Source organism: Passer montanus, unplaced genomic scaffold (genome assembly GCF_014805655.1).
Source record: "Passer montanus isolate IOZ18808 unplaced genomic scaffold, ASM1480565v1 scaffold88, whole genome shotgun sequence".
Classification (NCBI taxonomy): domain Eukaryota; kingdom Metazoa; phylum Chordata; class Aves; order Passeriformes; family Passeridae; genus Passer; species Passer montanus.
This window is the reverse complement of record NW_024374145.1, coordinates 2,557,221-2,573,522: the sequence shown is the minus strand read 5'-3', so window position 1 is coordinate 2,573,522 and position 16,302 is coordinate 2,557,221. Positions and strand designations below refer to the sequence as shown.

The 16,302-nt window shown below is 39.1% G+C and overlaps 1 protein-coding gene across 2 annotated transcripts in view; it reads left to right on the top strand.

Moving 5' to 3' along the window:
• SLC7A11 (solute carrier family 7 member 11) overlaps positions 1–15,908 on the top strand; it is a 69,476-nt gene extending 53,568 nt beyond the window's left edge. For both annotated transcript variants that reach the window (XM_039733447.1, XM_039733446.1), the window contains 6 exons: positions 1,339–1,462; positions 2,632–2,735; positions 3,201–3,297; positions 6,837–6,986; positions 8,711–8,888; positions 13,762–15,908. In XM_039733447.1, coding sequence (XP_039589381.1) covers positions 1,339–1,462; positions 2,632–2,735; positions 3,201–3,297; positions 6,837–6,986; positions 8,711–8,888; positions 13,762–13,829 — 721 coding nt within the window. In that variant the 3' untranslated portion in view covers positions 13,830–15,908. The remainder of the gene's footprint in view (positions 1–1,338; positions 1,463–2,631; positions 2,736–3,200; positions 3,298–6,836; positions 6,987–8,710; positions 8,889–13,761) is intronic.
• Positions 15,909–16,302: the final 394 nt, after the last annotated feature.

Genomic DNA, 16,302 nt, shown 5'->3' with positions numbered 1-16,302 from the left:
ATTATTAATAACAAATAGTTAAAACTCCAATTTAGCAGCAATTGGTTTAACTTGTTAACTCTGCAACTTAAAAAAAAAATGGACAAGTTTTGTACTCATAAGACATTTATTTATTCAGTCTCAGGTTAGAGCTTGTTTTCAGCTCTATACAGCCATAGTGATGTGAAGGATCTCTTTGAGAAATCAAGTGAAGAATATCCATAAATTCTTACCTGGCTTTGTTTCTTTGAGAAAAATATCAGAAAAGAATGATCTTGTGTTGGGATTAAAAATATATTTTTCTTTGAGGTGATTACAATAGTCCTTGAGAAATGTGCTTGTGGTATCTTCTGGAATACCAGAATTCCTAGTTCTGTCTTTCCTTTAGCAACCAGCTGGGGTGACCTCCTTTAAATATGGCAACCTCGCCATCCCTCCAAAAGCAGCCTTAATATAGACAGCTGGAGGGCACCAGCCATGAAAGAGGAGCTCTCAGCTCTCCTCAGAGGGACTGTACTTACCAGCCTTGGAACTAAAGGATTGGTTTCAGATCTGAACTTTTTCTTGGTGTGATGTAGATATCAATAATATTAGGTGGAAAGAGACTAGCCTAACTCTTGGGGCACCTGGGTTTTTCTCCTGACTCAAACATTTGCTTGCAGTGTGGCTTTAGACAGATTCACTCTGCCTCTGTTCCTCCTTTCAAAAACAGAAATAATTCTTTTCTGACTAGAAGGACATGCTATATAAAAGTTTGGCATTATTATTTATTTGTTTGTTGTTGTTCTTTCTTTTAGCTAGGATGGAAGGGTGGTTGTGCTTTTCCATACCATTTGTGTTGTGATAAATTTACAAATTCGTACTGTATCCCTTTCTGTGTCGTATTCTGCTCTCATGTTCCCCTGAACAGTGAGAGAGATCACTGGGATGTGGTAAGCTGTGTAAAGGAAGAAATAGACCCAGGAGGAAAGGGCAGAATTTTGCATGCTGGATATTTGGGTATCCAGAGGAAGATGTCAAACACCTCCAGGTGTTTGGGTTCAGCTTGCAAGTCAATCTGAGTAGGCAACTTAAATGGGAAGTGGGGGATCAATAGGAAGCATGGGGGTCACGAGCTCCTTGGTGTCCCCAAAGGTCTCCTCCCCCAAATGGTTTCTCACCTCTTCATTATAAACCTGTTTACTTTGTCTACAGAGTTTTGTTTATTCCTTTTTTTTTACTGGTAGTTTCTAGTGATTATATTTTGGGATCACCAAATGTGCATTCACCGTCATTAGTGGCTTTTTCCCATGTTATTTGTTTCGTGTTCAGGGATTAGCAACCTGATTGCAAAATAATGAGCTGCCTTGTGTATTTCAGAAACATACCCCTCGCAATATGCATTTCAATGATTATCGTCACAGTTGGCTATGTGTTAACAAACGTGGCTTATTTCACTACAATCAGTGCTGGGGAATTGCTGCTTTCAAAAGCTGTAGCAGTGGTAAGTTACAGAAGAAAAATACAAAGATATATTCCTGCTGCAATTATGTTTGTTGATGTAGTTCTTTTTTTCAGGGGGGAAAAAGATTGGCTGGACACATCCAGTCAGGTTTTAGTATGGCAGCACTTATTAGCATCCCATTGAAATTTGATTTTTGACTGATGAGTGGGATTGCAGTTCGGGCCATCAGTAGCATTTATACTGTAACATTGTGTTTATTTTTCTCTTATAAGAGAGTCAATAGGACTTACATTTCTTAGCCAAGTACGTACTTGAAAAATTCAGAGCTAAATTGTAAGCTCAGCTCCTGGGAAACAGGAATTACAGATATTTATGGAAGAGAGAACTCAACTATCTTGTGTAGCAGAATATAGCAACTTTGTCTTTGCACAGTGTGTGTCCTGAGTCCTGAGTACTTGGGAAGTGGGTTGCTGTGAATACTGGAGCTCATTTGGGGAGGAGTTGCAAGGTAACCTGGCTAGGAAACTGCTTTGATTGTCCTTGCTGAATTGTGGTGATGACACTGATTTTTATATTTATGGTATCTGAGTCACAATGAGGAAATAAATAATTTCATTTCTTTTTCAGTAGTGATACTGCCTGTGGCTATTTCAATTGATGTGAGTTTTGAAAAATGACCAAATTCTGTAGCTAATGGGAGGTCTAGAAACAAAACATTTTATAAACATGATGAAAATGATGCTTGTTGCGTGTGGTGCCCCAAACTCCAATTAAGGCTCTTCTGCTAACTTAAAACACTAAAGCCTGAACGGATAGATTATACCACTGGATAACACCAGCTGAGTTCAATGAAAGCTGTAAAAAAAGGCATTAGGTGTGCAGATCAGACCTTGATCCATTCAGACTTGGTCTTCTTCTTTGGAGCCATAATGGTTTAAATTGACATGAGTCTGGGCCCGATTCCACCTCCTCCTCCTCCTCATCATTGCTTCAACTGGAGATCTTCCACATGCCCTCAGGGGAAGGGTTAGGACAGCTTAGCTGTAGTAGCTGTGCTCTCACAAAAAAGGCAACCAATGCACTGCACAATTTTCAGTGAGGGATGCAGAGAAGGGGAATAACTAACAACATGATAATTTGTTAACAGAGGAAAATTATTTACCCATTTTATGAAAAATCATTGTGTGTTTCTTTCTCTTTTCTAACAGACCTTTGCCGAACGATTAATGGGAAACTTCTCTTTAGCTGTACCTGTGTTTGTTGCTCTTTCCTGCTTTGGATCTATGAATGGTGGCGTTTTTGCAGTCTCCAGGTGAGCACTATGTTCCTGGGGGTGAGGGCTTGGGAGACATATTCAAAGTATGAAAGTAAGGGGAAGGGAGAGGAGGGTTTATTCCGTTAGCAGGATATGATAAATGACTACACTGTTTACCAAGTATAGGGCTTTTTCTCACTTTGTTTAGCGTACTATTTTTAAAATCCTTTGAATGGTTTGGATATGAATGTCTCTGAGGCTAGCCTTTAATCAATGCCTGGATTTTTCATGTCAAGGAGGAAAATTGGAGGGAAAATATTAACTCTTTCGCAACACCAATCAAGGGGCACCTTCAGAGACGGTTTTCATTTCTGTGTGTGGGTTTCTGCTGCCAGTGCTTTCATTTAGAACACCTCAAGCAAGACTAAGAAGTTCTGCTCTGCTCTGTGACTTTCACGAGCCACTTTGCGTACTCACACTAATGAGCACATTTAAAGTCTGTCCACATTTATTTCCCACCAGGATGTTCTTCGTTGCATCCCGTGAGGGTCACCTTCCAGAAATTCTCTCCATGATTCATGTCCGCAAGCACACTCCTCTGCCAGCTGTCATTGTTTTGGTAAATCATACAAACAAATGTTCCTGCACTAGAATTCATATTACAGGCTTGCTCTAGAGGATTCAAACAGAATTTGGGCACTGCTTGAGTCTCATTTGTTAATGTGAACATGGGCTTTGGGCAGGGCAGAGGACAGAAGAAAGAGGAATGAGATTTGTGAGTTGTTCTTATTCTATCATCTCCTCCTTGCTTTCTTGCTTATCACTGCAATATAATTCATATCTTATTGCTCTGCATTTCTAAGGACCTGCTAGTGATGAGGTAGTTCCTTTTCACAGAAACAAACTCCAGCTAAAAAAATAAAAAAGGGTTCAGTTAACTGAAAGTTGAACTAAACATCAGCATCTGGGAGTGCCCTAAAGGCTCATTATACAACCTTATAGTAAAAAATGCAAGCAGTTTTACAACTAAGATAATGGAGGGGGAATCCAAGCTGTCCAGTATAGTGGTGATTAAAAAATAAGAGAACATGTGCCTGGGAAATCTGAGACTTGGTGAATTTTCTAAGGAATACCACTGATGCTTCAGTGGAAATCTTATTACGGACTTCTAAAATAAGGAGCAAAGGTAAATGTTGGTCATGTGTTAGCTTTGCATACTATTTTTGATGGTAAAATGTTAGGACTAAATGTCAAAATACCAATTTCAAAGTTCAATTTTCATAGTGCCAGGAAGATTTTCACTCAACATGCAGTCTTCATAATCATGGGTATTCAGCCCCACTTTTGGGATCAATGACTGCAGTGTGTCTGGATAGGCCTCTGCCATATTTCGGGATTTACAGCCAAAGCAAAAGATGCACCTGTGCGTCTATGTTACTAAGAGCAAATGCTTATGGAATTTAAATTGTCTTTTGCTCTTGATACCTATAAGCTCACTGCTGAAATGTTGAATTTTATATGTGCCCATATAACCACAGGCTTTGAAATTTTGAAAATTGGGCAGTGTGATTATGGTGAAGTGTTTTAATGAAATTAATTTTCCATAAACATTTAGTTTGCATTTTATTTCTTTGGATGTAGTCATACCTTGTGGATAAATTACAATGACTGATTTTTGTGGAATGAAATGCACAAAATGTATTAATATATTATTTTTTCCCCTGACAGACATTTTCTGCTATTGAATGTGGTCCTCTTACACCAGTACATTGATTTCTTTTGAAAAAGTCAGATTCTAGTATGAAGATTGCTTTCCTTCAAAGACTGCAATTCTTTAGCTCACCTTATTGCAAATAGAGCAGTGGCAGGATATATTCTACATCAATAGTAATTTTAGCATTTCCCTATTTTATTTTTCCTTCCAAGTTCTACGCACTGTAAGAAAGGAAAGAGCTTTTGAGGATAAACTGAGAAAATGAGCATGTATTTGAAACTTGTTAAATTAAAAAAAAGGCAAAACAAAAACCCAAAAAACCAAAAAATAACCCACCAAAAAAACCCCAAACACCTTTTTTTTAAATTAAGAAATCTGTTTATGTGAGTATGTTGCTGGACAAATTTTCCAGTCTGACTATTCACAAGACTTCCTGGCAAGCACACGCTCAGTGCCAGGTATGTCCCTGCTGGAACCAGAGCCCCTTCCCAGCTCTGGTGACTCGATGGGTTACTGCTGGACTCCTGCACATCCCACTCACAGGCCAGGTTTCCCCACTGCTTTGAACCTGGGTTTCCCATGACAGAATATCAGATATCTCATTCCATATAGGCACTTAGTCCCAGCACAGGAACACAGAAATAGCTGAGCTGGTGCCCCTGAGGAGGGACCCCTGACAAAGGAATCCCATTGCCTTTTATACCGCACATTCTCCCCACAAGTCTTGCTCTTTCACCCAAATCTTTGGTTCCTGCACCATCTCCATGTCCATCCACTTTGCTGCCTTCACTGGTCTTTATCTGCTTAGGTATCCAAAGGGTTAGTAATTCTCAGCTCCTGCCACCCATATCGGTTCATCTGGCTGGAGTCACCAATCTTTCGTACTCTTTGTTACCTCAAACACTGGCTATTCATGGGCTCTTGTCTCAGGCTTCTACACAGAGCTCAGTCTGCATTTCAGTCTGCATCTCTGTCTGCAAGTTGAGCTACCTGGAACAAAAGTATTCCTCACCAACACGAGGAACTTGATAGAAGTGTGTAGCAACTCATAGAAATAATGCAATCTGATTGTAATCCTGCTTTCTTGTATTTTTTCTTGATAGCTCTCCCTCACTTGCATTATTGTATATAGCTTGCATTATAGTTATAACTGAGATTTTAAGCTTTTAGAGCTTTTTAGAGCTTTTAGAGACTCTGTGTAGAAGAAATCTTGCCCAATACAATTCAGTGGTACAATTTCCCTTGACATTTACAAAGGAGTTTGCTTATTATCTATATGTAAGGAACCAAGTACTGTATAAGTCATTACAGGTTGGAGGCCAGAGACCCACATTTGAAATATTGATCCTTCTGATTCAAATCCATGTCTGCACTCCTTTGAAAAAAAAGGAGAGTGAGGCTGTGACTCTAGATAAGTATTACAAATTCATTTTCTCTGTGTAAAGACTTAACCCAGTGTTTTACTGCATCTGCAGTTGATTTCACCTGTTGCCTTGTTATAAACCTGAAGGCTCTCACTTCCAGGATCTTCCCTCCTCCTCCTGCTGAAGAATGAGGGATATGGTGATTTTGACTTACTCCTTCATGCCCAAATGCAAGGACATTTTTTTGTCCAGATACTACTTTGAAATAGATCCATGTAGGCTTCCCTAACCATCTAACTCACAACAAAACACTCCCGTTTATACACAACCTTCTGCCTACCTCACAGAAGCTTTGTATCTCAGACTACCTTTATTATGAGGAACTGTATTTATTCTCCTGTCCCCTCTCCTTCTTGCTCTTAACTAGCTACCTGAGTGACAGCTAAATTCTTCCTTCTGCTTATATATATTTGCATTTACAATGTGCAGTAAGTCTACGCTCTGGAAGTCTGGACAAAGGCAAGCCCAAGCTAGTGGCAGCCCAATGTGCCCAGCTGGCATCTTATGGTGTGGAACATCCCCCCTGCCATGTCCTCTTTGCTCACTTCCCCTATGAAGCCTGGGGGACTAAGACTTTTTCCTCCCACAAAACACCTAGAAACTTCTGCTTTCATATGAGTAGATGTGACCAAAATTTAACTGTTCTTATTATTTACATCAGCAATGAGCAAGTAAACCTGCAGTGAGCTTATATCCCATGAGAATGCTGCCCAGGATGCTCCAGCACTTTGGTGGTGCAGTGTGCCTGTATATTTTTGTCTGGGTCACAGGGGACAGATTTGTATTGACTATGTGTGGCCACCCATGACAGATATATATTGATCCAAAAGGGTCTCAGGGGACAGCTAGACATTGATCACATACCTGATTGTATGACAAAGGCAAGCCTGAATTCTGTGGCACTCAGCTGTGTGCATAAGGCTGTGCTGCTTGTCCCTGTGGAAAATTTTGATATCACTGCTATAAAATAATAGAGATCGATCTACTAAATCCCTCTTATGCTCTGAATTTCTTTTGCAGCATCCTCTCACAATGTTAATGTTATTCAACGGGGATCTCTACAGCCTCTTGAATTTCCTCAGCTTTGCCAGGTGGCTTTTTATTGGACTAGTAGTTGCTGGGTTGATTTATCTCCGATATAAACGTCCTGATATGCCTCGTCCTTTCAAGGTAACATCTGCTCTCTACTCTTTTACATGAATCCTCCCTCCTCTCTGTCCTGCAGTCAGACAGCAAGGGAGCATCTTCTGATGTAACAAGCTAACATCTCTCTCAGGAAAAAACAATTTAAAACAGTTCTTTGCAGTGAAGAGTGAGAGTTTTCCTGCAAGGTCCCCAGTGCTACCCCAGCTGTGTTCCATTCTTGAGAAGAATTCTTGCCTCTTTCCTATGCTTGGGGGGCAGAGACTGAAGCTGCTGTGCTGAGATGAAAGCGTTTGCTCAGTTTTGCTTGTGTGTTGTCTTCAGGCTGTGTGATGCAAGCTGTGTGAAAATACCTTGAGCCCTCTGCAGTCACAGAGAAATCAGACTGCAAATATTGGGGTTGCCTGTGCCAACCTGATTTTCAGCCAGTCCTCTATTTAATGTCTTCTTTGATAAAGGCCTGGATAATTTTATGACCAAATATATAATAACATGATCAAAAAAGTCATGTCAAGCACAAGAATTTATGCAAAAGGGCATTTATGTCATTGCATATCCAATGTCAAGTATGCCAATTTTCTGTGCAAACAAGTGGTTAGTGTGATTATTGTGATACTTGGCACTTGCAGTGGATTGGCAGACAGAGTTATCATGAACCCTGAAAGAAAATGCTAATAGTCCAACCCCTTGAATAGTAGCTTTTTTGGCCTCGGTTCTGCTATTTTTCTTGGTTTTTTAAAGTAGCATCATACAATGTAAGTTGTCCCATTGTGTATCCTGAAAGATAATATCCACCATCAAAAAAATTAAAAAATATATCACTATTTAGATGCTGCCAAGAAGACAGCTTGTGAAGCTCTAAGAATGTGTATTGTTGCATTCTTGTAGGTATATTAGTAAATAAGGAGGTGAACAGTAAAACCTATTTTGCTTTGATTAAAAAAAAAAGCTTTGACAATACACAAAAGAGGAACAGTAATGCTTTGAGGCATGAAAGGAACAGAGCAATTTTCAAATACCTCTCAATTCTCCATTACACTTAATGTCTCATAAGCCATGTCTGTAGGCATTTCCTTCAGAGAGTTGCTAAGAGAGTGATTGTATTGGTGTTTTTGAAAATTGAGCAAATAAATTTGATATGGTTACTTTGTGTGCTTTCAACAGTGACACTGGCAATGCCATCAGTCATAGAGTCAGAAAGTGCTTTTTCAATTGCTATCAGGTGCATAACACTACCAAATATCTTTATCACTAGTCAAATTGTTGTTTAATTTGCTCTCTTCCTGCTAGATTTTGATTTTTACCTTAGGAAGAAAATCAATATGTTCTTAATAGTTTTAAAAGTGACTTGAGCTCCTGGTTGTGTTTTAAAATGTTTTCTAATGGGTAATTATCAAAACGGAAATCTTTACTGTGGTTAGAGCTGGTTGCTTATATGCTGGGGAATTAGAGGAAGGACTTTTACAATGTAACTTATTCACAGTCCTTACATTTTAAAGGAAGTAAAACACCGGAGTGTTTTAGAGTGTAATTAAGACTCTTCTGTGGTACTCACTGCATAGCAGTTGGCAGGGCCTGGCTTCTGCAGTGACTGACATTTTGTGTACCTGTTCTAGATACCCTTATTTCTTCAGAACTGTCCTGTACTGCTGGGTCTTATCCAATTTACATTTAATGGAAAGTTAAATGTCTTATTCATTACTTTACAATGTCCTCATTATTTAATGGTTCTTTGTGTGGTTACTTTTCAGGTTCCTCTATTTATTCCAGCATTGTTTTCCTTCACTTGCCTCTTCATGGTTGCGCTGTCACTTTACTCTGACCCAGTGAACACAGGGATTGGATTTGCAATAACGCTGACTGGCATTCCTGCCTACTACCTCTTCATTGTATGGGACAATAAGCCAAAGTGGTTCAGAAAGCTTCTAGGTAAGTCCTGCTGTGGGACTTCTTCATGCTGACTCCAGGAGTTTCTCAGAGCTCTCCCTGTGCTATGAAATCCTTTGGGTTGATGCTCTCAGCTGCTGTGAGTTGGGGGGGACAACACAAGTTGCATTGCTCTGCCAGTGGCAATCAATGTCCCCTAACTAACGAGGTACATTCACAGCGAGGCTGTTCTTCAGGCAGTGATTGACTTTACAGGACTGATGTTTCTTTCCTGCCCTCCCTTACAAACATCTAATTCCTTTTAAATCATCATCATCCTCTCCTGACCCTGCCTCTGTGCTAATAAAGACAGTACTGCACTCCTTGGAGAATCTGTTTGGAATCTTGACAAAACAAGGGATATCAGGATGAGCTTGGTGTTCCCTACTGACACCATGTGTCTGTGGGCCACTGAGGAGTGTTTGGAATGGGACTGGAAGTGTCTGGAAGATTAGGCAAGTTTGGCATGGGGATACTGTCCTTAGCAGTAGCTCCTGACAAAGTGATAGCAAGATATACCATGGCTGGCATGCCTCTATGGAAATTATTTCTGTGCTTCATGAAGAATGACTTCTGAGTGACTTGGCTAGTACTATTTCATGCCTGAAATACACTGAAATACTTTCTGTACCTTTTCTGAAAAGTTTTGAAAGGATTTGTGGAAGTTCTGATGTGTTAGAGAAGGATTATTTGAAACATTTCAAAGAAGTCAGTGTCATTTATTACAGCTCTTCATTCTCATTTTTTTTTGTTACTAGGATAGGCTTCTAAAATAAAGGGAATTTTCAAAACATGAAATAAGACTATTGGCAAGATATTTCAGGAATTATGGATAATTTATTAAACAAAACATAAAGAAAATTTCTTTTGCTGCAAAACTAAAACTCAACCTGTGAAATCTTTAACTAAATGTAGTTGATTTCTATAGATGCTGAAATAAAAGTGCATATTGTCTTCTGTGCTTCAGTCTTAATTGATGATTGAAAATGAGCTGCTCACAAGAAAAGAATAATGCCTTTATATGTAATTACAGTATAACCAGTTGTATGTATTTTTTCAGTATAAATATGTTATCGAGTTATATCCTATCTGCTGTAGAATATGTGAATTTCCCTCTCAATACATGCTGGGAAGTCTATAGGCAATAGGGCAGAAAGTATTTACAGCAAAAGGTATTAATTTAGGCTAGGAAAATCTTAATTTCATAGCCAAAATGTTATAAATTACTTGTATTTTCCCGGTAATGGGTAGAAATCTTCTACCCAATTCTACCCAGTACAAATTAAAGCAGTTGTATGCAGAAGGACATTCTATTAAGTGGTTGGGGTTTAGTCTGTTTATAATCTCTCAGTCTTGACATTTAGGGTCTAGGAATTTTTCCCTTATCAAATCCAGGAGGTATTTTTGGCATTTTCTGTCATGTCTCAGAGGTTTTGGAATACAGCTACTTGAATCTTTGGCCACGGGATGACAGTGTTGAACTACATTACTTGGGCAAGAGAAAGAATATTCTCTTTAAGGTAGACTGGATAGATGTGAAGATTTTTCTGCCAGCGGTGACAATGAAGGTGAATAATTTCTAGCTTTCGAGATAACACAAAATTCTCCTCCTAGAAAGAGGTCTGTGTGCCTGTGTCATATCTATGGGTGGGCATGGTGTACCGGCTCAGAGAGGAGTGCTGCAGAAGCCAGTCAGTGAGGGAAACAGCTTGTTTGCTTTGCAATTATTGTCCCCAAATAACAACAGTAATGACAGGAAACTGATGCTGACAGTTTTGAGCTGGAGCAAAGTGGAGATTTTTCTCTTCCCTGAGAAGAAGTAATAAAACTTCTGTGTGGAGTTATTTAGCTGGCATTATTTCAGGAGACCCACTGTATAGCCTGAGAACATTTACAAAAGATATTGAATGAGGATAAATTCACTTAAGGTACCTCTGTGAGATATAGAAAAGAAATTAGGCAGCTGCAAGCTTGATATTCTAACCTTGAAACAATTTTTCTTGCATAGGCATGAAAGTGTAATTCCAGACACAAGGTAAAGGACAGTATATAAAAATGGGACTGTCATTTAAGATGTAGATTTTTGCCTCTTTCTATGAGAAGATAACTTTCCATGAGAAGATAAATGAATTTTTTTTTTTTTTTCAAAGGAGAATCTGATTAATCCAATCAACTTAGACTTCACCAAAGCATTTTGTGTGGTACCAGAGGGGAAGTAGGAGCTTGCTAGTCTGAACACACTGCTGTGCTACCAGTACTGTTCCCAAGCTGTTTTTTGTGCCCAGATCAGCACATGGGCAGCTGGTGTGGGGCTTTGAAAAGTCACCTTCTTGAGGCATTGACTGGTGCAGCTGCCCAGCTGTGCTTCAGCAGAGAGAGGTGTCTGTTGCTTATAAACCCTACAAGGTACAAATACCCATGGGTACAGACCAGTCCCACATAGGGTCAGAGAGAATATCCTGAACAGGCTTTGTAAGGATCAGAGGAAAGGGATATTGAGCACCCAGAATGAGTAGTGGGATAAAAGAGCCAGACTGAAGATACATATATTTCTGAAAGGAATTTCAGGCTGATAACACTAGCAGAGCCCTTGGATGGATTACCCAAGGAATCCTTTCCCAAGGTTGAAAGTCTTTGTTCTGTACTTAGGGCATTTATATTGCCCATTCTCCTTATAAAATTGCTGCATTGAACAAAAGGTTTGTAGATTCTGGGATGGTATTTTGCAATAAGAGTAACATTTTGTTCTCTCCTCTTCCAAAGGAATTCTGCTGTAGCACTAGATGGGCTGGGACAAATAATTTTCAGCTGATACGGGCTTCATTTGACCTCTGCATTCTTTCTTTTTGTAAAACTAATGTGAAAATGAAAAAAGTTGAGCCTAGCAAATCTTAAGCAGCAGATCAGTGTGTAAAAGGATGCCTCACCAGCACAAGAATGCTTCCATCTGCACTTCCTCAGCTGAAAACCCAACCTTAGACTCACACTTAAAAATATCTATTCCTTTACAGGGGGTTGACTTACGAAGAGGTAAAAAAGTTGAATCCTACTTTTTTTTTCATAGCTGAGCCCTTGCTGGAAATGAGATCTCTTTGTATAACAAAATATCTCTGCCAAGGTTATTTAGCAACACCAGAGGATAACACTTGTTCACTTACGATAAATTATTATATGCTCAATTTGCTTCTCTTTGTTGAGTTTGTGGTGGGATCCATAGGAGATTATCTCAGCACTTTGTTGTTACAGATTTCATGTCCAGTCATATATATGCAATAAAATTCCTGCTTTCTTTCCTCACCTAAACTTTATATGGTGCTTGTGTGGATACCAGGTCTGGGGTTTTTTTAATTAAAAAAAAAGGACCCATTTTCAGTGAATTCTTCTCTCAAAAAGGGAAAATTAGGATTTAAACTGGGCTGGCAAAGTTATCTGCACTGCCATGGCATGTTAAGTTGTCTTGTGACAAATGTGAAACAATTTTCCTGTAACTCTACGTACTGCTCCAAGCAGACAACATAGAGGTACTGACTGGAAACAGATTGGAACATTTTCATAGCGGAAAATGCTCCTTATACTGATTTATTCTGAGTATATTGCAACAAAAAAAATGCAAAGAATGCCAGCTCCCCCAACTTTTCTGCTCTGCTGTGGCTTCATCCCAGGAGAGACAAAAACTGCTGCATGGAAATGGAGAGCTGGGCAAGGTCTTGCTGCTGGTGGGTCTGTCCACTTAGGTGAACAAAATCACAGCCAGCTCTAGAGATGCCCAGGATTTCCCTCTGCTGTTATGCCCTTTCCCAAGAGCTGTCATGCCACTGCTCAGCTTCATACAATTCTCTTTTTCCCTTTGCTTTTCCTCAAAGCTGGAAGGGCTGGGATGGCAGGGGCAGAGCCCTGCTGTTTACTTGCTGCTGGCTTTCCTCCTGTCTTTTGTCCCTGCTACACTCAGCCTGGCTCTGACATCCTCACAATGGGTAGGGAAGGCAGATGGGTGGAAAATGCAAAGCCTGGAGACTCTTGGCCTCTCTGCCCCTGTCAGTTTATAGTCTAAAGGCAGCCTGGCTTTGCACTGAACTGGTGACATCCAAAGAAAAGAGGAAAGGATGGTAGAATCTGCCTTAGACAGAAGATCAGAGAAGTGGTTTCAGTTCATATCTTCTGTGAGTTGCACTATTTTACCCTCCTGGCATTGTGTCAATGTCAACATTCATGCCAGACATTCACGGAAAATGAGAACTTTCTTTTGCAACAATTTCTGCTTATTTAAAATAGGATATTAAGAAAGAATGATAAGTGAAATAAATAATAAAATAAATAAAAGAAAATGTTCTTTTACTATTCTGTATGTGCTATATGTGAATTAACTGTGCCATTTATGAATCAGTGCCCTAAAAAGAACACCACCAAAAAGCACCATAAGGAAATAAATGTTCAGAGTGAAAAAAAAAGAAAACATGAAGTTACTTTAGATGGGTGACTTTTTTTTTGTTGCTTAGGCAGGTCTTGGCACAGGTAAATTAAGTTATTTGAATTCTTCCAGACTTTTATTTCAACATAAAATCTTGATAAAGCCAAGCAGTTATGCAGAGTAGTCATTTTTAAGACAGCCTCTAAAAGCATGCAGACTTTTATTGAATAAGGTTATACATCCATACCCTTCTATTGTTATTGTATATGCATAGCCTTGGATCGAGGCACAGAAAACAGTTAATAAGAAAATGTCGAGTTTAAATGATATATGTATATGTGATATATATGACCTGTGTGAAATCTATGTGCAAGTAGCCTGTAGAGAAGCTAAGGTAATTTTCCTGACTGCTTCTCCTTCTTCATCTCTCCTGCAAATCTTACCATGTGTATGCTTTTATCTTTGCAGGCAAGGTAACCACAACATTGCAAATCCTCTTGGAAGTCATCCCACCAGAGGAAAATCAGAAATCATGATCATCATGCACATCTTTTGGCTTGGTGTTTCATTTCTACCTGAAATAAAAAGAGTAGGGAGATTTATCCCGCTTCCTAACATGCTGCAAACTGGAGGAACAAGTCACAGTTGCAATGGATACTGAACAAGTCCCTTACCAGAACTGTCTTTTATGATGCTGTTGCAACATTTTTTTTAACATGGTTTGTCTATATGTAGAAAGCAAGTACTAGTGCTATGAGGGAACTCTTTACTGTTTCTTTTGGTACAGTGTCTTATTTTAACAAACTGTAAGTTCATTGTACTGGGATTTTGTTTGCCTTATCACTGAAGATAGGTTTAAGTGATGTGTAATGGCTGGGTGTACTGTGAAGAATGAGTCTTGCTTTCTATCCCTGGAGATCTCAACTCTCACCAGAGGAAGGGTGAGATAAAGCTGCTGAGTTTCACATTCTACATTCTTCCCATCACTCTGTTTGGCAGCCTGATTTGATTTCTTTTGTCCTGCTGGAAGCCCCAGCGCACAGATGCAGAAGCACCTCCTCAGACCTTTGTGATGGCAAACTCAAGGCTTCTTCATTCCAGAGTTCTTACACCATAGCCAACAGAAACATCTTCTGAGACTCAATATTTCTGCCAGGGGGGCAGAAAGATTTTAGCACGGGAATTTTAGCAGTAATTTTATGCACATTCACTTTTTTACCAGGCTGGAATTGATCATTGGTTTTACCAGGGTTTGTGTACCTACACACACAAAATCCAGCAAGCTGAGCACTGACCTTCAAATGTGTCAAAATATTTGAAGATCACCTCCACTGCTGTATGAGTATTTCCTATCTGGGAGCATATGTTCCTGCAGTTATCAGTCAGGCAAACCTGATTTAAAGTTTATATCAGTGTTGGTGGGCAGAAATAATGTCACTTGGTGGGAACATGGTAATAAATGCAATACTTTTTTATGAATAAGGTATAAGGCAGGCTACAGCAGATCTGCTGATTTGAGTAGGATGTATGCCTGATCTGTGGGTTTTTCACTCAAGCACACTCCAGTTAACAGAGCTTTGAAACTCTGAGGAACATGTGCTTTTCCTGTCTTCTTATGGGTTTTATCTCAGCAGAAATGGAGAAAACCTTCAAAACTGATAAAATGAAATGAAATTTATCTCCAGAGCTATTTTTGAGTTGAGCTCTGGCTCAAATATGAGCTGAAATTTTGCCCTTTTTAAAAGATAATTGTATAGCTGAAGAAGTTTTTTAATACTTAGAAATTGAATTTTATATTCTTGATGACTACCCAACCTTAAGGTTAAGGTTTATTATCTCTCTGTTAGGAACATAACACGTAACTATTGAATGCACTACTGTTTGAGCTGTCTGCTTTCAGCAAGTCACGTTTCATGAAAATTCTTATGGAACTAAGCAACATTTAACTTCCTATACTGGGAGAAAAGCACAACTAGTAGCCAGACCACTACAGTAAAGGGAGACTGTATTGTATATGTGTTGTATATATCCAGAATATCTACTGCTTTAAAGGTGTACAGTAATGTGTCTTAAATGTATACATGTTTTTTGATTTTGTATCTGTGTGGTGGAATTTCACAAAAGTAGGGAAATGCAAGTAACTGCTTATGGAGAAGAGCAGTAATTTAAGACACAGAAAGCATTTTGCAAATAGTGTTTTTCTTTAAAAGTTTTCTGTTTACAGTAATTTAGTATTATTTGAATTTTTTTTAGGTAAACATTTTGAGAGAGTTTTTTGTGCTGACAGTGGATGTGTTTATTTAGTACTCACCTTTGGGTCACAATTCCGCCTTGGAGGCCATCTCCTGCCATCCCCATTCACTGGGGTTTGGCCTCTGTCGTCATGGAGCAGCTCTGAAGTGCACAAACTCTGCTCCTCTCTGACAGAAATAAACTGTCACTCCCTGCAGGAGTGCACCTAACCCATTCTTTCCCTTATGAATGCAAAGTGCATGGGATCCAGAGCAAACCGCTTCCAGAGCCACAGTGCATGCGACTTTTTCACTCTGACTGTTCTGTTCCCATGTATTCACTCCTGTTGTGCCACATTACTTGAAAATTGGATTCTTGGCAATGTTAACTTGTAGAAATAAATGGGCTCCATAAATATAACTGAATGTTGTTTTATTTTCCCATTGTGGTCTTTAAGGTTTAGAAATGTTTCTGAAGCCTGATTCAGTGAACATATTTTTACTAGCTTTAGTTCATGTAAAGGGTTAATTTGTCCCAAGGGAAATCCTAGGACTTGTTGATTGTGAAGTTGTATACTTAAGAAAGGAAAAAAAAAACATGCAAAATAAAAATCTGGTGAACAGGGATTTTAATTTCAGGTTTAGCTTCTTTAGCACATGCAAATGCTGTACAAAATAATATAATTAGGTTTCCACTGTATGATGAAAATCAGTATTAAGAATTTTTATTACACTTGAAAGTGAGGCATATCTTCAGAAATTGAGGAAAAACATATTT